At 45.9% G+C, this 23,340-nt stretch overlaps 2 protein-coding genes across 5 annotated transcripts in view; one reads left to right on the forward strand and one right to left on the reverse strand.

Moving 5' to 3' along the window:
- The window catches only part of EXOSC7 (exosome component 7), a 31,443-nt gene extending 24,882 nt beyond the window's left edge, over positions 1 to 6,561 (reverse strand). For both annotated transcript variants that reach the window (XM_030845283.2, XM_060307882.2), the window contains exon 1: positions 6,454 to 6,561. In XM_030845283.2, the coding sequence (XP_030701143.1) occupies positions 6,454 to 6,510 (57 nt within the window). In that variant the 5' untranslated portion in view covers positions 6,511 to 6,561. The remainder of the gene's footprint in view (positions 1 to 6,453) is intronic.
- A 45-nt stretch (positions 6,562 to 6,606) lies between these two features.
- ZDHHC3 (zinc finger DHHC-type palmitoyltransferase 3) overlaps positions 6,607 to 23,340 on the forward strand; it is a 59,351-nt gene continuing 42,617 nt past the window's right edge. For all 3 annotated transcript variants that reach the window (XM_030845282.3, XM_030845276.3, XM_030845279.2), the window contains exons 1-2: positions 6,607 to 6,843; positions 22,446 to 22,775. In XM_030845282.3, coding sequence (XP_030701142.1) covers positions 22,470 to 22,775 — 306 coding nt within the window. In that variant the 5' untranslated portion in view covers positions 6,607 to 6,843; positions 22,446 to 22,469. The remainder of the gene's footprint in view (positions 6,844 to 22,445; positions 22,776 to 23,340) is intronic.

Genomic DNA, 23,340 nt, shown 5'->3' on the forward strand with positions numbered 1-23,340 from the left:
ATTTACTAATACAGTATTTGTGTAGAGTTCTTTTTGTCTTTAGCCTTACAGCACCCACTCAAAATATTGTTTCCAGTTGTCTTTCCCCATCCTTCCTGTGCCTCTGTTACTCATCTGTACCCCTGTCAGTTCATTAGTAACTGCTGGGGTTCCATTTTGGGTCCCCCACATCCTGGCTACTTTTAATTACTATCACCAGGGCTCTAAGAGTCAAAGCTATCAGAGAAGGTGTGCTCAGAGAAATGTCACTCACCCCTCATCCCTATTTTCATCCCCCCTCACCTTCCTACCCCCTCCCACCAGCGCCAGGCAGGTAACCAATCTCTTTAGTTCCCAGTCCATCTTTCATGTACTTCCTTTCCACAAAAGAACAGATAAGAGTATTTTTAATATCCCTTATTTTCTTTTATAAAATATGGCATACTACAGATACTCTTTTACACGTAGCTTCTTTTTCTAAACAATTAACAATACATATGCAGGAAATCACTCCACATCAGGTCATAGAGATTGTCCTCATTCTCTGTAAACATTTTTTGAAAGCTCTTTCTTTCAGCAAAAAAATCATTAGCCTCATCAGATTCTCAAAGGGATTAATGCTTCTCAAAATACTGAAAACAAAAACCAAACAAACAAACCAAACAAACAAGCCACCACTGTTCTGAAGTATGTATCTGTCAGAGATTTATCTTTAAACTGCTTGGCTCACTGCATATCTGATTGACTTTTTTATTTTGAGGAATGAAAATACAGAAAAGGAAAACACTGAATACTCCCACCACACAGTACCAACTACTACCATCTGTCGTGTTTGTTTCAACTCTTTAAACTCCTGTTAAAGGAGAGAAAATAAACATCCTAAATCAGGTTGAAGTCCTTTTGCAGCCAGTCGACTCCAAGACATCCCCTCCCAGCCATCCCCTCCCTGGAGGCAATCCCTATCTGAAGCCTGGGGAGACATGTTCTCGAAAAGCAACAGAATTTCAAGTCTAGAAGAATGAGTCTCCTGAACTCTACAGAGTGAGTTCTCTTCCCTGGAGGATCCCAAAACTATATAACCGTGTCTCGTCACAACCCCACCTACCCCCACCCACATGAAAGCATCCTAGGTCAATCTCGGCTTGCCCCATCCCCCAGGTGTGCCTTGCTAGGAAGTGAACACCTGGCCCAGAAACAGCATTTACAATGAGTCCTTGGTGGATTGTAGGTATGGCACAAGTGTGAGCAGTCACTAGGAGCATCAGTCATGGCCTCCAGGCCTGGTCCTGCCATTAACTAGCTGCTTGACCTAGGACTAACCCTAACCCTAACCCTTCCCCTCTAGACTAATTTCCTCATTTGTAGATGTAGAGATTGAATTCGACGGCCTCAAAGGTGCGTCTCTAATTCTGTGGATCTATAAATTAAAAGAGCCACAGTTATTTGCAAGAACTAATAGTAGCTACTATTTAATGTGCATTTACTATCGACCAGATAACGTGCTAGGAACACTATACAGTTAACATGTTAAATCCTCACAATAACCCTATAATGTAAGAGAGCAAATTTTCATTCCATTTTACAAATGGGGATCAGGTTGAAAGATGCTAAATGCCTGGCCCAACGTCATAGCCAGTAAATAGCACTTGAATTCCAAGCCAGAGCTCTTAACCCCAATTCCACAGTCTCCTGCATTCTAAAGAGTCTCTTCACTGTGCAAAGGAGGCAGCACAGGCCTCTCGCAAAGGACGAACTGGCTGGCTATACCAGTTCGTCCTAATGATGGTGATGACGACTCTGAAAGCAAGAAGGCCGCAAGGCTACAGGGCTTCCCACTATTGCTTTAAATTACCACTCACTCTAGTCACAACCCTTTGTAGTGACAACCCACTGTTCCAAAATGTGGCTGGAGGGGTGTCAGAAAACTGGGCCTCACCAGAGCTTGCCTTTCCAGCCTTTAAATCAGTCTCTGCCCCCTGGGGAAGGCTCAGTCAGGAAGGCTCGGGTGACAAGTAAGAGATAAACAAAAAAGCTACAAATTTCCGATAAACAAAAAAGCTACAAATTTCCCTTTCCAGGGACGCGTAAAGTATAATTTTTTTCGTAGAAAAAAGCACACAACAGGAGAAAACAAAGTCCATGAATCACTGCACACAGGACTTTTTAAAAATCCACTTTTCCTCATAAAAGGCTTAGGAAGGGGCTTCCCTGGTGGTGCAGTGGTTGAGAGTCCACCTGCCGATGCAGGGGACACGGGTTCGTGCCCCGGTCCGGGAAGATCCCACATGCTGCGGAGCGGCTGGGCCCGTGAGCCATGGCCGGTGAGCCTACGCGTCCGGAGCCTGTGCTCCGCAACGAGAGAGGCCACAACAGTGAGAGGCCCGCGTACCGCAAAAAAAAAAAGGCTTAGGAAATCGCTAAACCTGCTTGGCCTGGCTCAGAGCCTGACGCCCTACCATAATTTTTATTCATCTGTAGTACTCAGGAGCTAAGGAATCAATCCATGTGTGAACATTTAAACATGGGCTGCCCTGAAGTGAACGCTCCATTTAAAAAATCAATAGAGATGTCCACAGGTGACAGACCACACCAGGGAGTGGAACCCTGTTCTCAGCAGAGGGGACTGAGCACCTTTCTAGGTAAAGGCCTTCTGGATGCTAGGATGGCTCCTCGTGACTTTCAAGTTGTTACCTGTGTGATCACTACAACCCTGCTGGTTGGGTGTGGCACAGAGTCACCGCCAACCTATATTTAAAACTCTGCTGTTCCACGCCAGCTTTTTGACCTTGAGCAAGTTAGTTCCTCAACAGCTCTGAGTCTGTCTCTTTGTCTATAAAGCGGGAATAACCCCGACCCTACAGAGTTATAGGAGAATCCTCAGCACAGTGGAGCACACAGGAGTCCCTGCTCAGCAGCTCCTTCTGCTTCTGGCAGCACATATTAACTCACTGAATCCTCAAAAACAACCCGGAGAGAGGTTACAAATGAGGACATTGAGGCGCCAAGTTTAACCTCCTGTTTGTGACAGAGTGGCAGGACAGATGACCCAACCCAGAGTTGCTGTTCCTCACACCCGGGTAACACAGTCCTACTTCCTAATGGGAGTTGTCAGTTGGCTCTCCTAATCCAACACACTTGGGAGGATTTAGACTTAAAGTAGTCCTCTGAGGCGATGCTAACCACCTCCCACCTCCACTACCTTGCTTTGACTTGTCCAAGAGTGCAGAGCTTGCTGGAGGAGAACTGAGACCATACGGCCTCCCCTACTAGAAAGCCACCCTACTTTGGAAAGGGCCAGCTTTGCAGGCCCAGGCCCCAGACACAGCAGGCAAAACGAGATGTTGTCCTCGTTCCACTTTCCAAGCCTGTTGGGTGGGCCTGCATTCCTTTAGGATGGGATCCCACTCACCTTGCAAAGGGCCTGACCCAAAGGCATACAATCCAGAGAGTGGCCAGCTCTTTGGGGCGTGAAACTGATTCACTCCTTGGAATCTGATCTCTGATCTGGGAAATACTTGGGAGCGAAAGGGAGTTAAAGAGGAGCTGACAGGTCATGGTGTGGAGGGAGGCTGGAGAGGCCTCACAGAAGTAAAGGTGGGGGGATGGCATGTACCAAGGTGGAGGGCAGCTGGACAGCAAGCGGCTGCGGAGAAGTGAGACACTTCAGCAGAGAGAAGTAGGGCTGTCACCAGAGACGTAAAGACAGGCAGAGTCACACAGTCTATGTGATCCATGCTGGAGCCCTGAAAAGGCAGTGCCCCAGAGCTGCCTAGGGACTTTCCAGGCCTGGCCACAAATCCCCCTTGTCTTGAGACAATTTAACAATCTCTAGCCCTCCAAATCAAAAGAGCTTAAATCTCAACAGCCAGAGGCGGAACCCCACATGGGGTCACTAGGAAGGTTGCGGATATAGTATGGATGGTTCCGGACAAAGCCACACTTCCGATGGAAAAATCTTGACAGGGAGCCAACTTCTCTTCAGGGTTGACCACATGCCAGGTGGTCCATATTCTCTTTTCTCATCATTCCTCACAATCCCTTTCTGCTCCCAGATGGATATGTTCTCATTTTATACAGGGGGAGCTAGCTCAGCTACTCAGGTAAGAATCACTCTTACTGTGAATGGTGGAGCCGGGAAAGGATCCCTGCTCAGTCTGACTCCAAGTCCTCACTCAAACAGACGCAGGAGGTCATGTGACCTTGTTAGGGGAACCACTGACGGAAACCGCCCAGCCTGGCCAGAGCTTATAGTAACCATTTGCACGAGTTATCTTACAACACGAGGTCCTGGTAAGGAACACGGAACTAACAAGCTATCACCAACCGGAAGAATTCGGGAAGGGTCAAAAGGAGAGGGGACACCAGTCAATATGTCCTACCAACCTCCCAGAATCCTTCTCGCTGGAATCCATCTTGGCTGAGTGATGTACACGCCACCATGAAGGACCCTGAGTCAGAATGATTGGCCAGAGACAACCCAGAAACTAACTCCATCACCATAAAACCTGAGAATGCGAGCCACGTGGCAGAGCAGTTCTCCTGGGTTCCCTTACCCTACTGCTCTCTGCCCGGGTGCCCCTTCCCAATAAAGTCTCTTGCTTTGTCAGCACATGTGTCCCCTCAGACAATTCATTTCCGAGTGTTAGACAAGAGCCCACTCTCGGGCCCTGGAAGGGGTCCCCCTTCCGGCAACAACCTCAGGCAGGGGGGCAAAGATTTCTGCAGCAGACTCCAGGCTGGACCAGGCCAGAGGCTTGCCCATAGCCCAACGTCTGGTGACTGCATCAAAATCTCCCAACATTTATGAAAATACCCATTCCCAGGCCCCAGCCCCAGACATTCTGATTCAGAAGGTCCAGGTAAAGCCCGCGAAGCTGTATTTTGTGAGTAAAAGGCGCTTCAAGGTTTCAGAATCACTGGGCTAAGACGGAGGTTAGCAATGTCTTTTCATGGAGGAAGCAGCACATATTTAGCTAGTTAAGCAAACTCCAAAAGAGGATTAAATGCTAATTCTGGATATTCTGACATCTGCCCCCAAATTCCTGAATATAAAAACCAGTTTGATACAAGTTAGTAAAACAAAAGTTGTACAAAGAAATGCAAAATAGGGTTCTAAAGAAACTGAGAACCAACGTGGGAAAAAGTACTACCTAAAAAGATAACAGTACAGCAATATATGTCAATATACTATTTAAGGTCTAGGAAAATGGTGGGGTTCAGAACTTGCCCTCCCCCTTATTTCCCCAACATGCTTTCAGAAGACAGAAGAAAGAGAAGTAGAAGTGGGGAGTCTCTCTGGCCTTTGCCTTTGAATCCCTATTTTAAAAAAGGGAAAGTGGCATGCAAGTCAAGGTGGGCTTTGCAATCAGAAAGATCTGGATTTATATCCCAGGTCCACTGTAATCAGAGAGGGTACGGGGCCCCGGAAAAAGAGAACCAGGCATGGCTTTCTGGACATAAGAGAAGCCATTTTAGGCCTAAGCATTGTTGTGATCTAAGCCTGACCATAATGCTTGCCCTTGAACAGGTGTCTGTAATCAATGATCTTGAGGGAAGTAAAGAATGCAGGAAAAAAGGAAAAGCAGTGAAGAAATAACAGTTGAGATAAAACAGAGCCCTAGTTTTTCCTCAAGGGATATACTTAACAATCTGATACAGATCTTTGACTTGTTATACAAGAACTAAGGCCCCCACCCAGCTAGAGGATGGTAACTACAGGATAAGACCCCAAGCTGGTCTCAACACGAGGAAGGATGATGTTGACCTTTATGACCTTCGGAGACTCCAATCAACTAAAGCTTGGAGTCTGTTAACCTTTGCCCCAATTCTATGCTAAATTCCCCTCTGCTCAAGCCTCCACATGAATATGCATGTGCCCTTAGCTTATTCTCCAATTTTGCTAATTGGATAGACACTGCTTTGGAAAAGATCCTCAGCGTCCCCTCACTTGCTGCAATTAACAAATCCTTCCTTCTCCCAATCTTTGGCTTGGTTGTGTCTTTTGGCTCGACACCCACCAAGCGGCAAACCCTGTTTTCGGGTAACACCACCACACACTTACTTTGTGACCTCAGACAACTGATTTAACCTCTCTGAGCATAGTTCCTTATATGTACAGTAGAGATAATACTTACCTTCAGGACTGTTACAAAGATTCAATGGGATAAAAATTATGATAGAATATGTACCTAACAAAAATGGGACAGCTCAGCCTTCAAAGGCTGAGAGGGTCTTTAACAGAATCAGGGACTGCCCACCGCTTCCTACCCGGGTGTGGAACCTTGTAGACCCAGAAAGAAGCAAGTACAAATACAATCCTAAATGGATTCTCGCCGCCCGGTCCCAAATACACCCTCATTGCCGGCTTCGATCTGCACACGCCGGCCGCCGAGCGGTTTAATCACAAGGTAAACCCAGTCAGCCGCAGTCCTAGGGGAACCCGACGGCCGGCGCCGGTACCGCTGCTGCCGCTACCTGAACGCCATGCACAATGTACACCTTCTCCGCCTCACTCAGCGCCACAAACGCCATGCTGCCGAGCCTCCCCGCCTCCAGATGTCATCTGCCAGCGTCTCCCCCGCGGACCACGCCCCCTCCGCGCCCATGCGTCATCAGCCTGCGCGGCGGCCGCTCCAGCAGCTGCCGCCGCCACCACCGCCACCACCGCCGGGAGCTCGATGGGCTTCTCTTGCGCGCCGCCCTGTGTCTGGCCGAGTCCAGGGAGCCGCGGCGCCTCGTGCCGGGGAGCCATCGCTGCAGCCCGAGGCCGGATCGCGGGTCGGGGGCTGCAGGGGGAGCGACGGCGGCGGCGACAGCCGAGCCCCACCGGGGGCCTGGGACTGGGGAACTGCCTCCAGCTTCACGGTCAGTTGGGTGAGGAAACTGGGATTGGGTGAAAAAGCTGGGGTGAGACGAGAGGCACGGGCCGGGGCCGGAGCTGGAGGACTCGTAGTAGGAGAGACGTGCGGCGCAGTTTGCTCAGAGCTGAAGTTGAAGTAGCAGGTCGTGTGTGTTGAGAGAGACAGACAGACAGGCAGACACAGACATACTCACTCCGAGTGAGGGGAGGCGGACGTCGTGATTGGCCTGAGAGGCTGTCTCCTTGCTCTCCTTCCTACCCCCTGTCTTGCATTTCTCTGGTCCCTAGAATGGTGGTAAAGAAAGAGGCGATAAAGACCTCTTTAGGTCGTTCCCGGTGGGAAGGGTCTGGGCCAGAAGTGAATGCCCACTAGTCCCGAGGCGTCTTCACCCCAGGGATTCCCCCACCCCCACCCCCGCTCTCTCTCTGGGGCTGGTTGACCGAACGCTGACCCGGAACCTTTGCAGGATCCCCTTGCCCTGGGTGGCTGCCGGAGCATTGTCCCAAAGAGAGTAGGGGGGGAGAGTCTTGGTCGGCGCTGGCTGGGGGGCGCAGTGCCCAGGCGTCCCCAGCACTTCCTAGCAGTGACTAGTGATCGCTGGGAGCCGTGGACGAAAAAAATGCCAGCCCCGCTCGTGGCCACGTAAGAATGGGCCTCGAATATTCAGAAAGGATACCTGCAAGGTGAATGTGGGGTCACTGAAGGAGCCCATTAAGGCGGGGCTGACAGGGCACGAAAAAATTTTAAAGGGGCCACGTGGATAAATGGGGGAAAGTTAACCCCAAACGACAGAAACAAAGAGGGGGTCTGATGACTTTTCCAAATGCTCCATTTTTGAGGAACCTCCCTGTACTCAAAAGTGAAAGTAACCCTTGACAGCTTGATCATCCAAAGAACATTTGGGTTTTCTCAGATAGTAGCTCAAATACAGTTTCACACATAACTTGGGAGCTTAGCATAGATGGGCTTTGTGCTGGCTTTGGAACACTAAGACAAGTGGAGCACAACTTCTGCCCAGAGAAGCTCCCCAGGCAGAGGGGAAGGACCCAGGGCCAGCATAACCACAGAACATGGTGGTTAAGAGCTATGACAGTGGCACTAGTGAACACAGTGGGATAGGGAGGTCAGTCCGAGGAGGATATGGAGAGGAAGTACCTGCCCACATTCTTAAGCACTAAACTGCTGAGCCCCAAAATAGATGATCACTTCTTAGTAGACTGGACATTAGTTGTTTCTGATGTCTCTACATAATTCTCTGCAGGTGCACCTACAGGGAAGACATCCTGCATTGTTGAACTTTGCCCTCCAGGGAATCTAGGAGAGGTGAAACTGGAAGTGTTTCCTCCCTAATGAAAGTACAGGTGCCCCCACCTGTTGTGGCACATAGATGCCTTTGTGTGTGGTTGGACGCCTGGATTCTAGAGAGGACCTCCGTGGTGAGATAACAAGGGACTGCTGTTGTTAGAAATGGTATTTGCGCTAGAGATTGCTCAGAAAGGAGAGACCCTGGATGTGGAATTTTAGTAGCTAGGATATCTAAGAAGATTGAGGGTTTAAAAAGTGGCAGTGAATAGATCAGAAAAGACACTGAAAGAAAATTCTGAGTTTGGATACCATGGAATCATCTTTATATAAAGATTCATCTTTCAATGAATCTTTTAAAATATAAAACATACATTTGAAGTGTTCCCCTGATAATTGACTAAGTTTCTTTGCTGGAGAAGGGTTGGCAGTATTTGCTAAATAACATTATGAACAATGTCTGACATGTTAGACAAAGTAGATATAAGAGGTGTAAACAGTAGAATGTTCATTTAAAATTCTCTACTAAAACAATGACACCTTCACTGATTGTTTTGCTTGAATGCAGCCAGAACATTTTTATCACATATGTTGTGATAATGTGTTAGACATTTCAAAAGCCTATAAATCCAGAGTTCTTTTTGGTTTACTGAAGCAATTCAAAGATTATATGTTTGCCAGAAAATCAAAACACCAAGGATGGCATATTATTCTGTTAACCTGCTTGTTTTCCCATCACTGTCAGATTCTTTTGGAGGCATACTGATTTATAGGTCTGTCTGTTCTAAATCTCTGTACGCTTATTAATTTTATCTAACAGTAACTTAAGTATAATAGTGCTTATTATGTGCCAAGCACTGCTCTAAAGCACTTTACAAAGACTAACTGATTCAGTCCTATTAACAATAGCCCTGTGAGGCAGGTACTATTATCCTGTTTTACAGATTGGGAAACTGAGGTGCAGAGAGGCTGTCTTGACCAAGGTCTCAGGTCACACAGGTAGTAAGCGGTAGAGCCAGGATTTGAGACCAGAAAACCTAGCTCCCATACCTGCCTTCCTAACCATCCCCTTATGTAGCTGTCCCCTTTCATTTCATTCACCAGAGTATTTGAAGGAGGCCTGTGTTTGTTGTGGAACTGGTAAAGCCCTATAAGTTATAGTTAGTTTTAATTCCAAAAGCAAGGAATCTGTTCCTTTTTCTAGAGGAACATTGAACGTGGTGCTGATGGGAAGCTCATGTGTCTGTTTCAGCCAACTCTTTTAGGTAAGGGAAAAGGTTACATATAGACCAAGTGGAGCTTAACTCAAAGTACCTGAGATCCCTCAACGGCAGAGAAGCCCAATGGATCAGGTACAGAGGGTTGAGATAGGCATGGAGACCCAGATTCCAACCACATGCTTATTCCCAGAATAGACCTCTAGAAGCTCTTCAAACAATCAGGAAGTATTTGTTTGCATGCCTTTGTGTCCCTAGTGTTCTCGTGGGCCTGAAGAGATAAGAAACTGAAAACACACACCTGCCTAAAAGGAGTTTAAGATTTCTTATAACTGCGGAGCCCAGGTTCTTGAACTAGTACGTGAACAAGACAAAATAAAGTGCTCAATTGAGACATGTGGTACTTAGATGAGAGGCCGGCCTATAATAAGGTGCTAATTGTGCAGGCCAGGCCTCAAGAGCAACAGGTAAAGAGCTGCTGCTAGCCACTGGCAGATAACAGTAACATTACACAGAGTAAATCTGTCCCACCTAGCCTTGGTTAATTAAAGCAAAAACAGTCAGTTACAGGAGAGCTTGGGGCAGTGCTGAGTCCGTGGTGCTGAAGTTGCAGAGAGCTCTCGAAGGAGACCTCTTAAAAGCCCAGCAAGGGAACATTTTATTCCCAGTCTTAAACACGGGTAGCCAAGTTTTAGGCCTTTTCCTTTGCGTTCTCACAATTAGCCCAGCACCCCAGAAAAGCAAAAGTGAGCTGTTGTTTTCCCTATAGATCCGTTTCCTTTAAACACTTTGCATTTGTCCTGCCTGTGCCTTGTCTTAAAGAATACTCGGTATAAATAACCTGTCATAGTCAGGCCAGCACGTCTGTCTGTCTTGTCATTCTAGAAATCATAACTTCTGGTTCCAGTGATAGAAAAATTGATGGGAATACATAGGTAAAGCTTATTCTCATTTAGAGGAAGGGTCTTCACGTGTGTTTCATTCTGAGCGAATGGCAGGGTGCTTCCTATGTCTTTCATTAGGGCATGTGTGAGAAAAGGGCATCACATGTCCTGATTAGCAAATCTGGAAGTATTTAAACACATACACACCCCGATAGCCATAGAAAGTAGCAGAAGCTGAAGCAGCAGTGAAGGTGTGATGTCTGGCTATTGACCTTTTGGGGGAAATAAGAAGGCTAATGCCATGCTGCCTCGAATTTCTTCCTGTTTTCTGCATTTTAAAATCATTTGCCTTCCTCCTCAAAAGCAGATTTCCAGAGACAAATGGCCAGGTTATTGCTGACTTTTGACTGTGTAGGTAAGAAAACTACCTTGCATGTCCCACCTAATTCAGCCATTCATCCAGGCAATGTGAGGAAACACCAGGGAAACTCCCTCTTTTCATAGTTTCTTCCAAATTGTAACATTCCTGGTAACATTCCATTGATTGAACTCTTTGGATTTTCTGGTCTACCTGAGACATGAATATCTCCTGTTCAGGGTCAGTGGGGATGGAATGCCTTGGGGTACGATTGATTTTTCACCTTAGGACAATGGCCCTAGTGGGACAAGTACAGTTCTGGCCGCAGTTCTGTTGCAATAAGTTTTGACTTTGTACAAAGTGTGCGTTTCTAACCCAAGAAAGAGTAGCAGAGAATCTAGAAAGGCAGGTTGGCTAGGAAGATAATGATCTATGGTGGAAAGACTATTGGGCATCTATTCCAGTGATCTAGACTTTGCCACTAACTTGCTTTGTGACTTTGAGTAAGTCAACTTCTCTAAACCTCATTTTACACGAAAATGCCTATCTTACCAGGTTATAGAAGTCACAGTAGATCTTGGATATAGAGACATTTAAACACTGAAAAATGGTCATGTTTAACTTTGGACTTTAAGACTTCTCTCTTTTACCATTTTGTAATATTTGATGTATTTTGATAGTGCTTTTCCCTCTCTGCAAAACATTAAATGAAAGAACAAAGGAAGTGGTAATTACATGCCATACTTCATTGAAAAAATTGAACATGCTCAGGAAAATTGCTAACAGACAACTGTTTCTTTTGGAATATTAACAAAAAAATGGGGAAAGGAAGTTAAAGGATACTTTTGATAATAAAAAAATCCAAGAAATTAACAAAGATGTTGAATTTGTTTCTGAGAACAGAGGAATCAGAATCTCAGCCCTGCAGAGGACTTTAGCAATCAGCTCAATGTTCCCTCTTGTTTTATGGGTGAGGAAACTGAGGCCCATGGAGGGTAACTGTCTTGCCCCAAATCATGAGGTTAGTGAGCAGCAGGGTGGGGAGTAGAATTCTGGCCTCTTGACTCCAAGCCCAGTCTTCATTCTGCTTAGCACTAGTCTCCCATCTATCTCCAAAGGCCTCTAACAGATGCCTCGCCTGGCAGGCGGGGGCTGTGGACTTGTAGAGTCTCGTTTCCTTGGGCCCAGGTTCCTCCCAAGGCTCTGCTCTTGCATTGCCACTTACAGGGCCTGCCTGAGGTGAGTGGGATCAGCAGGGACCTGAAAGCAAAATGGGTCCCCTCCTTGAAGCCTGGTACAGTTGTAGTAACTGGTTCTCTCTTCTCCTTCCCTAACTCCTCTTTCAGATCCCTCTAAGCCCTTTTGCTTTTAGTCCCTAAGAAAGCCACGCTCTTGCCTGGGTGATGGCATAGTGGCTGCATATCTGCACATAGCACAGTGTGGGGCCAGGTGCCATTTTCAGCCTTTGCTGGTTGGTCTCTGCCTAGCATGGGTGGGCTTTCCCTCAGAAAAAGCAGCGTGCTGGAACTTGGCCCTACAGGAAATGTTCCCCAGCAGAAGCAGATTTTAGGGATTCAATCTTAGGGTGACCCTCATGGCTGAAGCTTCACAGCCCTCCTGCTTCCTAAGTTAAGGCAGGATCAGTCTTCTGAATGGTGGCTGGTGTTCAGCCAGGGCCCCAGCTTAGAGCACAAAATGCTTAAGTTCAGGTCTGTGATCTATGAACAGCACTGCATGTGGCCCACCCGAGAGTGCCATCTCTGGGTGACCATGTGTGGGCAAGAGATTCAAACAGTAAGTAAGCCAAGGTCACTGATAGAAACATCAGCACCCTTCCCCCTTTTGTTTCTAGTTAATGGGCAAAGTTAATGATTGTAGTGAGTAGTTAAAGCTAGGCTCTGGAATGAGAGCAGGCTTGGGAGTGTATCCTGTCTCCACTGCTTCCTAGCAGTATGAACATAGGGTAACCTTTCCATGCCTCAGTTTCCTCACCTCTAAAAGGGGGTGGGAAAGTGAGGACTTATCCTACAAGGTCGAGTAGCTATGAGGATAGAGCAGGATGAGGTGCGTCTAGCATACAGCCCAGTATAGTAGACCTTCAGTAAGAGTCAGGGCCCCGCTCCACGTTGGGTGTGCCCTGCGCTGTGGCAGCTGCCAAGCAGAAGGCATCTTGGAACCTACTCCTGACAGAGGCCAAGGGCAGTTCAGTGTCAGGTGAGATCATGCACCTGATTATAAAGGGTTCCATGTACTATAACACTTGTTGACAAACATTAATTGAGTAGCTAAATCAGTGACATATTGTTGCCTTTTTAAAGAGTTTCCTGCTGGGTTGCAGACTTCCTGGAAGGAGGAGTTAATGTAGGGAGATGGCCGCATAAGCAACAAGAGGATACCATCCTTTAGACCTAGATAGGAAGTTAGCCAGCTCGCTAACCATTTTATGGAAATCAGCTGACTCCTTGAGTTTCATTTCTTTACCCATCTGTAGAAGAGGCTGGACCAGAGTTTGGAAGAGGTCAGCTAGTCCCTATGGTCTCTTCCCGAAAGGCCGTGTTTTTTGAGGGCCCTAGTGTGTGAGGTGGCCTGGTGGGTGCTGTGCTCCATTAAAGAGGAAGCCACCAGCAGCAAAATGGCTCATAGAAGAAAGAATGCTCCTTCTTTTTTTTTTTCCCCCAAAGAATGAGTATTATAGCCTCCCAGGAGCGGAAGCAAAGTCTGCTTAGAGTCCTTTTCTAAGGTTTTTAAAAAAGAGTCACAAAGTTTAGAGAACTAGGCCTCCCCACTTGAGAGATGAAGACATTGAAGCTAAGTTGAAGTGACCTCTCCTTAGGTCCATGAATTGTGTGTGAGGGAGCAGGAAGCAGAGCTCGTGTTTCCTGCTTGGTCATTCCTCCTGTCCCCCTCTCGCAAAACAAAAAAAGAAAGAAAGAAAGAAAAAGCAGCCATGTGCGGTGCTCAGAATGTGGTCTGTGGCGGCAAACAGAGCTGGTTTTGGATCCTGGCTTTATCTGATCTAGGGAATATTATTAAGACCCTCTATACCTCACCTTTTCTGTCTTTACAATGAATAATAAAAGCTACTGTGCTAAGTTGTTGTGAGAATTTAGAGGGGCTGCTTTGTGTACATCCTCAGTCTTAATGGGCATTCAGTTAATGATAGTGCCCATCTCCATTCCTATAGCAGCACTGCATGTTCTAGGTAAAATCTCAGATGCCCTTGGATTTCCTCATCTGTAAAGCAGAAGAGTTTGACTAAAACCTATTAGATGGTCTTTAAGGTTCCTTCCCACTCTAAAATTCTGACTCAGATAGTGATTGTTTTTTACCAGTTAATCTTATGCGTGGTCTTGTTTTAATTTTTTTCTCATTGTTGCAACATATGATAAAGTACGCTCATAAAAAAGGATGAATGTGTTACCCAAACGAGTGGTAGTTTCTACTGATCCCCAGTGTTTGTGACATATGTCATCCTATATGTGGGTGTGTATTTTTTTTAATAGATCTAGAAAGCTAGGAGGTGGTAAACTGCCAGTTGTAGTACTGTAATAGTCAGTTGTAGTAAATGGAGGAACCGTTAGCCTACATGAGCTTCCAAATCCCCAAACTTTTTTCTGAAATGGAGACTCATTGTTAGGAATCTGAGTTTGCACATGAGTGGGTTTTATAGGAAGGTGGCTTTTATAGGAAGAAGGCAAATTTCGCTTACTGACCACTTGCAGGTTCCCTCAGTGAATTTTAATATATATAGGATTTGGTTTGGGCATGTGATATCTTCCTTCCTTCCTCCCTTCTTCCCTCCCTCCCTTCCTTCCTTTCTCTCTCTCTCTCTTTCCCTCCCTCCCTCCCTTCCTTTCTTTTTTCCTGTTTTTTGTTAAAGGTTAAGTATGACAGAGACAGCAAGCAGGCAGAGGGAGACAGACACTGTTGTAGAGAGAGACACAATGTAGACTCCTTGGTAAAGATCTTCTAGCACAGGCCAGCAGCTCTGCCTGTCTGGACACCTTCCTTGCCTGGCAAGGTGTGGTGCAGAGGGTAAGATAAGGCACCTTTCCTTTGGACCACACCCTTACCTTTTGGAAAGAGTTGAGTGACTCATTCTGGTTTTTTATGAAACATTTCAAACATAGTGATTCATGGTTCATTCTCTCTTTCTGAGAATCATCTAAAAATAGGTATGAAATTTACAATCCTTTTGGATCCTTACACAAATTAAGAGAATTGTAACTCAGATAAATTCATTTTTTGCTAGATCCGATTTATTTCCAGAGCTTCCAGGGAATGGGCCATTTATTCATCTGTAAAGCTGTAGGGCTGGTTTGTGAATACTTGAAGTCCATCACCCTAAAACTTGAGAAGTTCTGAATCTATACAGTGCCAAGATCTGCTTGTATGTTGTGCATGAATGCATGTGTGGATGTGAGAATGTGAGTGGGTGTGCTGTTTTAGGAAAGTAATCTTCACAAAGTCCTTTGAGATGCCTTTAAGGACTTGGTTTTAGATCTAGCTGAGCCACCCATGACTTTAGTGTAGTATCTTGTCTCAGGAAAGCAGCTGGCAATCTGAGAAGATCTGGGATTCTTGGGACATTTGCTGGATTGAGAACAGTGGGTTTTGGGGGTTCTAATACATCCAGTACTGAACTTTTATGTGGTCGTGCCTTTGAACCTTGTTCATGAAGCACGGACTTTTGGTCAACTTTCTTAGGCCAGGTGATGGGTTTATAAGGGTTTGCCCCTCACTCAACAAGTAATGATTAACTACAGTCACTGTAGCTGGATTCTGCCCATCACTAATTGTCAACACTAGGCTAGGAGGCTAGGCTGGCCAACAACCACCTATGGGCCATAGTGGAATGGGGCCTCTGAGCTTCGCCTTAGAATCACCACTTTCAAACCCTTTCAGTTGCCCAGCCATGGATAGGCAGCATGGGAATTGAGTCATAAGTGATGTACTGCAAGGCCAATCCAGAACCCCAATCCCTGGGGCTCACAGGACTCTAGATGGAACTTCACTAAATACATTTTTGTCTGCTTATCTGGATTAGTGGAAGGGCCTGACTGTGGTCAGGCATAATGAAGCACGTGTGTTATAGGTGAATCTGGAGGCAATTCTCTGGACCAGAAGCAGTGGCGTTTTTTGGAAGTTAGCACTAATTTCAGTCATTTCTTGGTTTTTGCTTCTGAAACTCTAAGAAGGAAGACTAGATGGTTTTCTTAGACTTCCAACACCCTACTCCCCACAGAGCTCAGGTTGTCATTCTGGACACCATCTCTGCCTTATCATCAGGATCACCTTCTCTAGGGAGCTCCAGAACACCTCTGATCCTGTGCATCTCTTTCTCCTATAGTTTTACCAGATTGGTAGCTGGGAGAGGGAAGGGCAGGGCCTGACCAGGGCAGCACACACACATTATTGTCATCCCTGGGTGTGAGTGCCCTGCACAGTTCCTTGTGTTTAGCGGCTGTTTCATGCATGTCTTTTTGAGTTGAATTGAAGAGAGGGGGCTTGAGAAAGCAAACAGGTCAAGGGCATGGGATGAAGAAGGTAGGGAGGGAAACTGGAGGAGGCTGCCCCACTGTGGTATGAGCGGGCTGGCAAGAGTGGTATTGAGGCTTCTGGGACCGACCAACCTCCCTGTGGACCTGCCCCAGAGGCTGAGCAGCCAGTTCTGCGCACCTCCTCTCACGCAAGGACTCATGTCAGGAGTAGGTCCTTGGCAAAGAGCCTCAACCCCAAGGATTGGAATTTCCCTAATTCGAAAAGGAAAAGTGGTCAATATTTGCCTTTTCTGTTTTTGTTACTAGGGACAGAGTGAAGGGAATTTGTACAGTTTGTTTCAAGGTGGGTTTTCCCCCATATTCCTCAGATTTTCAGTTGGCTAATGTAAGGAAAGCTACTTCCATTGCTTTTGGGGGAGCTGGGTTAGTTAAGTACATTTTTAAGAGCAGCGTGCCTTCCTTGGTTTTGATTGGACTCTTTGAAACTCTGAAGCGTGGATTGGAACATGCTCTTCAGTTCAGCCCTTAGTGTCTGGCTCTGCCAGACACCCTTGGCTGGGTTCTTTCCCAGATCACAGGCTCTCACTCACCAGTGAGGGGCAGTGGGAAAACACAGCTCCTCTGTCCACCCTTTGGTCTCACGTGGTCTGAGTGTGGAACATCTGGAAACTTGAGTAAGAGTCACAGTCCACCTATTTCACAATCCTATTGGGGGCACCCTTCGCCGTCTAAAGTATGACCACAGCCCTGAAAGTAATCAAACAAGGGCTCCAAGAGGTGGGCCGGGGAACACAAAGCTCATGGCATTTTACTCCTGTATTCATGTAATGAACACAGATAGTACGTGGCTACTACGTGCCAGGCACTGGCTAATGAAAAGACAGGGCTCCCAGCCCTCAAGGACTGTGTGGTAGGAGAACATAGCTGGTGTTCCCTAAAGGTCAGTTACCTAAAATGAATACCTTTCTTTTACAAACAAATCTAACAAGATTTAGTTTTATTTGCTTTTCCAGTCCACAGCCAATTAGCAGTAGTAAATAGAGGGTATGTTGGGAAGATTGGTAGCTGTAGACACAGAAATGACAGCCAGGAATGGAGGAGGAAGACAAAGAACCACACAAAGGAGATGCCAGAATTAACAATTATAATAGTCTGCACAGGCCCGTTGGTGTGAGGCCGAGAGCCCAGTGATTCTCTGTACCCCCTGAGGACATTACCTAACACACTCCATTAATTGATGTTCCTGGTAATGACTCTAAATCATTCCGAAGAAATGGATGGTTATTGTACTTAAGACAGGAAGAGCTATAATATCCCTTTTTTGTTGTTTTTTGTTTTACTTTTTAATATTTCCAATTTAACCATCCAAATTGTTAAAATGTGTTTCTGCTTAGGAATAAGCCACAGTTACCGGGGAAATTTGCTTGTGTGGAAGGGCCTATTCCTCAGGAAAACCACACATATGAAACACAACTCAAGTTTAGTCAACTCATTGCCGTATGTACAATCAAGAATGAGCAATTGTCAGAGGACAGATAGAATACAGTCAGCTACTGTGAAGATACACCATGAGCATAATGTGATCACTGGAAGTATATAAACAAGAGCATTGCTCTAAAATTTATTTTCAGTGATTATCCATTTCTGAAAACCACACAGTTTATGATAATTGAAGAACAATGGAGTACACAGGTTGTGGTGAGATGACCCTCAGGCAGCAGATGACAGGAGGATACACTGCCACAGACGTGGGTTGGGGTAGGGTGAGTCGTCACTGACCATCTAGGTCACACTGAGCTGTTCTGCAGGGGAAGCAGGCAGACCTCGGAGATGTTGCAGGTTCGGTTCCAGACCACCGCAATAAAGTGAAAATTGCAATAAAGCAAGTCACATGAATTTTTTTTTTTACAATAAAGCAAATCACATGCATATAAAAGTTATGTTTCTACTGTAGTCTACTGGGTGTGCAATAGCATTATGTCTAAAAAACAACATACCTTATTTGTTTGTTTGCTTTTGTTTTTTTGGCTGTGCCACATGGTTTTCGGGATCTTACTTCCCTGACCAGGGATCGAACCCGAGCCCATGGCAGTGAAAGCGCCAAGTCCTAACACCAGACTGCCAGGGAATTCCCATATACCTTATTTTAAAAATACTTTAATGCTCAAAAATGCTAACCATCATCTGAGCCTTCAGCAAAAGCTGTTGGAGAGTCTTGCCTTGATGGCTGCAGACTAGTCAGGGTGGTGCTGAAGGCTGAGGTGGCAAAATAAGACAGCAGTGAAATTTGTGGCATTGATTGACTCTTCCTTTCAAGAACAGTTTCTCCATAGCGTGCAATGCCGTTTGATAGTATTTTACATGTAGTAGACCGTCTTTCAGAATTGGACTCAATCTTCTCAAACCCTGCTGCTGCTTTATCAACTAAGTTTATGTACTATTCTAAGTCCTTTGTTGTCATTTCAACAATCTGCACAGCATCTTCACCAGGAGTAGATTTTATCTCAAGAAACTACTTTCTTTGTTCATTCATAATAAGCAGCTCCTTATCCATTCAAGTTTTATCAGGAGGTTGCAGCAGGTCAGTCACATTTTCAGGCTCTACTTCTAATTCTACTTCTCTTGCTGTTTCCACCACATCTGCAGTGACTTCCTCGAGGCACTGAAGTCTTGAACCCCTCAAAGTCATACATGAGGGTTAGAATCACCTTCTTCCAAACTCCTGTTAATGTTGATATTTTGACCTCTTCCCACCAGTCACAAATGTTTTTTTTTTTTACATCTTTATTGGAGTATAATTGCTTTACAATGGTGTGTTAGTTTCTGCTTTATAACAAAGTGAATCAGAGAGTGGCATGGACAAATGTTCTTAATGGCATCTAGAATGGTGCATCCTTTGCAGAAGGTTTTCAATTGACTTTGCCCAGATCCATCAGAGAAATCACTGCTTATGGCAGCTGTAGTCTTATGAAATGTATTTCTTAAATAAGACTTGACAGTCAGAATGCCTTTTTGATCTGTGGGCTGTAGAATGAATGTTAGGTTGGCAGACATGAAAAAAACATTAGTTGTACATCTCCATCAGAGCTCTTGGGTGACCAGGTGCATTGTCAATGAGCAGTACTATTTTGAAAGGAATATTTTTTTTCTGAGCAGTAGGTCTCAACAATGGGCTTAAAATAGTAAACCATGTTATAAACAGATGTGCTGTCATCTAGACTTCGTTTCCATTTATAGAGCACAGGCAAGAGTAGATTGCGCATGATTCTTAAGGGCCTTAGGATTTTCAGAATGGTAAATGAGCATTGGCTTCAACTTCGAGTCACCAGCTGCATTAGAGAGTCCGCCTGTCCTTTGAAGTTTTGAAGCCAGGTAGTGACTTCTGTCAAGCTATGGAAGTCCTAGATGGCATCTTCTTCCAATAGAAGGCTGTTTTGTGTACATTGGAAATTTGTTCTTTAGTGTAGCCACCTTTCATGAATTATCTTAGCTAGATCTTCTGGATAACTTGCTGGTGTAGCTTCCGTGTCAGCACTTGCTGCTTCACCTTGCACTTTCATGTTATGGAGATCGCTGCTCTCCTTAAACTTCATGAACCAAACTCTGCTAATAAGCTCAGACTTTTCTTCTGCAATTTCCTCACTTCTCAAAGCCTTCACAGAACTGAAGAGAGTTAGGGCCATGCTCTGAGTTAGGCTTTGGCTTAAGGGAATATTATGGCTGGTTTGATCTTCTGTCCAGACCGCGAAAACTTTCTCCACGTCAGCAATAAAGCTGTTTCGCTTCCTTATCATTCGTGTGTTCACTGGAGTAGCACTTTTAATTTCCTTCAAGAACTTTTCCTTTGCATTCACAACTTGGCTAACTATTTGGTGCAAGAAGCATAGCTTTTTGGACTGTCTCAGCTTTTGAAATGCCTTCCTCACTAAGCTTAATCAAATAGTAACGTCAAAGATGGCTGATTGCAGATCACATAACAGTATAATAACAATGAAAGCGTTTGAAATATTGCGAGGATTACCAAAATGTGACAGAGACAAATGCTGTTGGAAAAATGGCACCAATAGACTTGCTCAGCACAGGGCTGCTGCAGACCTTCAATTTGTAAAAAAGTAGTATCTGCGAAGCGTAATAAAGTGAAGAGAAATAAAACGAGGTGTGCCTGTATTTATTTGGTGGGTGACAACTACCTAGAACCAGCAAACTTCTGTAAAGAGCCAGAGGAAATACTTTAGGCTAATGGGTCTTTCCATCACAACTATTCAACCCTGCAAAAAAGATATAGAGAATATAATATGTGTAATCGAATAGTATGGCTGTGGTCCAATAAAACTATTGGTTTAGAACTTAAATAGCAATCGTGGGGACATAGATGATATGCATACAAATCAGTATGGCAGCAGGAAAAAGAATGCTTGCATTTGGAGGTTGTCAAAATGTTGAGCTTCCATCAGCTTTTGAATCATAATGGGATTTCAGCTTTTCGTTCGTTTGGTTTTGTTTGTACAGAGTTTAGAATTTTAGAATTTGCTTGCCATAGGTCAGGTCCCAGATGTCCCCAGTTTTCAGTCTCCTGCTGTCCTTCTCTTTGGTGCTTCAGAAGGTATCCCTGCATCTTTTAATGCCTCTAGGTTGTCCCTGGCAACACTAATTGCCACTATCTTGTGAAGAGCACAAGGTTGCTCTATTGGAAAATTCTGGTTGAATGTGATAGTCACTCTGAGTATTTTTTGAGTCAGTGTTCCTTTGGACAAGCACACAGTACACATTTAACTGCCTTTCAGCCATTAATTCTCTGCCACCATGGGAGGGGAGGCCTTGGCCTTATTCTTTCATTATTAGTCAGTGCAAGTTTTGATTCCAGAATGTCTATCATTTGAGTAGTAGTTACTGATCTGCCCTCTCAGCTTTCTGGACACATCCTTACTTTTCATGACGCTACTGTAGTCACTTCAGATCCTCTTTCTTCGTTGGGGGTGAGGGCAGTGGAGGAAGGAGGAAAATTGGGCAAAGGGTAAGGATAACCCAGTACAACCATTGAAAGTTTGCCCTTCCCCTTCAGAGCTGCAGTCTTCAGAAAAGCACACAGCCAGTGCTGCTTTTGAGTGATTTCCTGTGCTGTGAAGTGATTTGAGTTCTCAAAAGACTGAGATGTTGCTTGCCTGCATCATAGACTGTGCTCCGGGTGGTTTTCCCATGGCCCCTACATCTGAGAGAGAACTGGAGCCATCGCGGTTTCTGAGAAACCTGGTTGGTGAAACGACAGGCCCCAGAGTTTAAGATAAAGAACTGGAGCAGGGGAATCTAGACTGACATGTCTTGCAGCATGTGCCGTGGACAGAGAGACTTCAGTTATCGCGTCTTAGTGATTTCATTGCTCTCTCCAGAGACTCAGCTGCAGCTGTGAGGAAGAAAGGCCGCGTTGCTCAGCACTTGCTTCTGAAGTAACTGACGTCTTTCCTAGAGAGAAGACGTGCACACCGCCTGTGATGTGTGCAGGGTCTTGCGGTCGACAGCACGAGTAACAGGCACCTCCAACTCCCTCGACCCTCACACCAACTGTGAGGAGGGGGCTGGGCCTGGAATGTGGGTGTTTTCCTAGGTCAGGAGACCAGAACTCACGAAGCCCCACAAGCAGGTGGTGCGGAAACATCTCTGGACTCATTGTCCAACATTCCTACGCTTTGCCCTATCACCATGAGTAGAGCAGAACTCATTCCTGGAAAATAAACCATTTTGGCCATAGGGCTAAAAACCCTAGCTTGTTTCAAGAACATTCCCCATCCTAGTGAGTGTTTTGCCTTTATTATTGGCTAATGCAGTGCACTAAGTTAGAAGGTCTTCATGGTTGCAGCTTAACCCTAGTCCTAGGTTACCACTACTTTCCTCCTACTCAATCCAGCCTCAACACGAGTCTCTGGGTTTGTCCACAGTGTAGAGGCAGCAGTGTTACTGATGAAGAGAGTTTTCCCAGAGGGCCTGGTGCTCCCCCTCCCACCCCTTTGTCTTTTAGGTCAAAATTTGAACATATCTGTTAGTCCGCCTCCCAGCTGGTGTGCTATGTGTGCTGCTGCTGCTCCGGCTGACCTGAGACGAGGCATTTGCCCTTTGAAGGCTCCCCTTTCTTTATCTGTCACGTGAAGGCTTTGGGCAAGGTGGCCCTGTTTTAGCTTTCAGAAGTAGGGACAAGAACTCACATTGGAAATGAACAGAAGGTTTAGGCAGCTTTTCTGCAAGAAGTTTGCACATAGATACTCATGGCTCGCTTTGGAAAGGTAATTTTGTCAAGTCTCCTTGATGACAAGACCACACCAAATTTCTGGGTTCTTTCTTCTCTCTTCCAGATGCCAGTATGGACAGAATAGCTTATGATGCTTATCCCCGCCCACCACTTCCGAGACATTGAGCGGAAGCCAGAATACCTCCAGCCAGAGAAGTGCGTCCCACCTCCCCACCCCAGTCCTGTGGGAACCATGTGGTTTATCCGTGATGGCTGTGGCATCGCCTGTGCCGTTGTCACCTGGTTTCTGGTCCTCTATGCGGAGTTTGTGGTCCTCTTTGTCATGCTGATTCCATCGCGAGACTACGTGTACAGCATCATCAATGGAATTATGTTCAACCTGCTGGCCTTCTTGGCCCTGGCTTCCCACTGCCGGGCCATGTTGACGGACCCCGTGAGTATGTCTGGGCTTGTTTTGACCAGCCCACACTCTCCTCCTCTGGCCCTGGCATGGCCGCCGCCTGCATGTGCCCCCTGACCTTGGGAATGTGGAGAATAGGAGGGCCAGGGCTGGGGTGGGAAAGTGGACTCAGGCCCCACCGAGGGGACCCCATCTGTACCACAGCCTGTCTTGGTTGAATGATGCTTTCTGTATGTAGGTGTCTGCATTAATTGAGCCTACCATGGGAGGAGTTTGATCTCGAGGAGGCTTAGCCTCTAGCTAGAAAGGCACAGTGAGAAAACCACGAAGGTGGGGCCAGATGATCCGAGTGGAAGGCATGCTGGGGGTTGGATCAGGATGGGGCCTCCCAGTGAAGATAGGACTGGAGCCAGGTGAAGCTGAAATTAAAGCCCTATCCAGTTCCAGGAACCTGCACAACAGTGGCCTTTACCTTGTTTGGGCGAGGCTCATCTTTCCCTGAAAAGCTGGATAAGCCTGTTTCAGGCCCTAGCAAGTGCCTCTTGGTTGAGTATCTGTGGGTAAAGCTGTGGTTTTCTGCCCAATGACTTAGCTAAAT

The sequence above is a fragment of the Globicephala melas genome, chromosome 11, assembly GCF_963455315.2.
Source record: "Globicephala melas chromosome 11, mGloMel1.2, whole genome shotgun sequence".
In the NCBI taxonomy this organism is placed as follows: Eukaryota; Metazoa; Chordata; class Mammalia; order Artiodactyla; family Delphinidae; genus Globicephala; species Globicephala melas.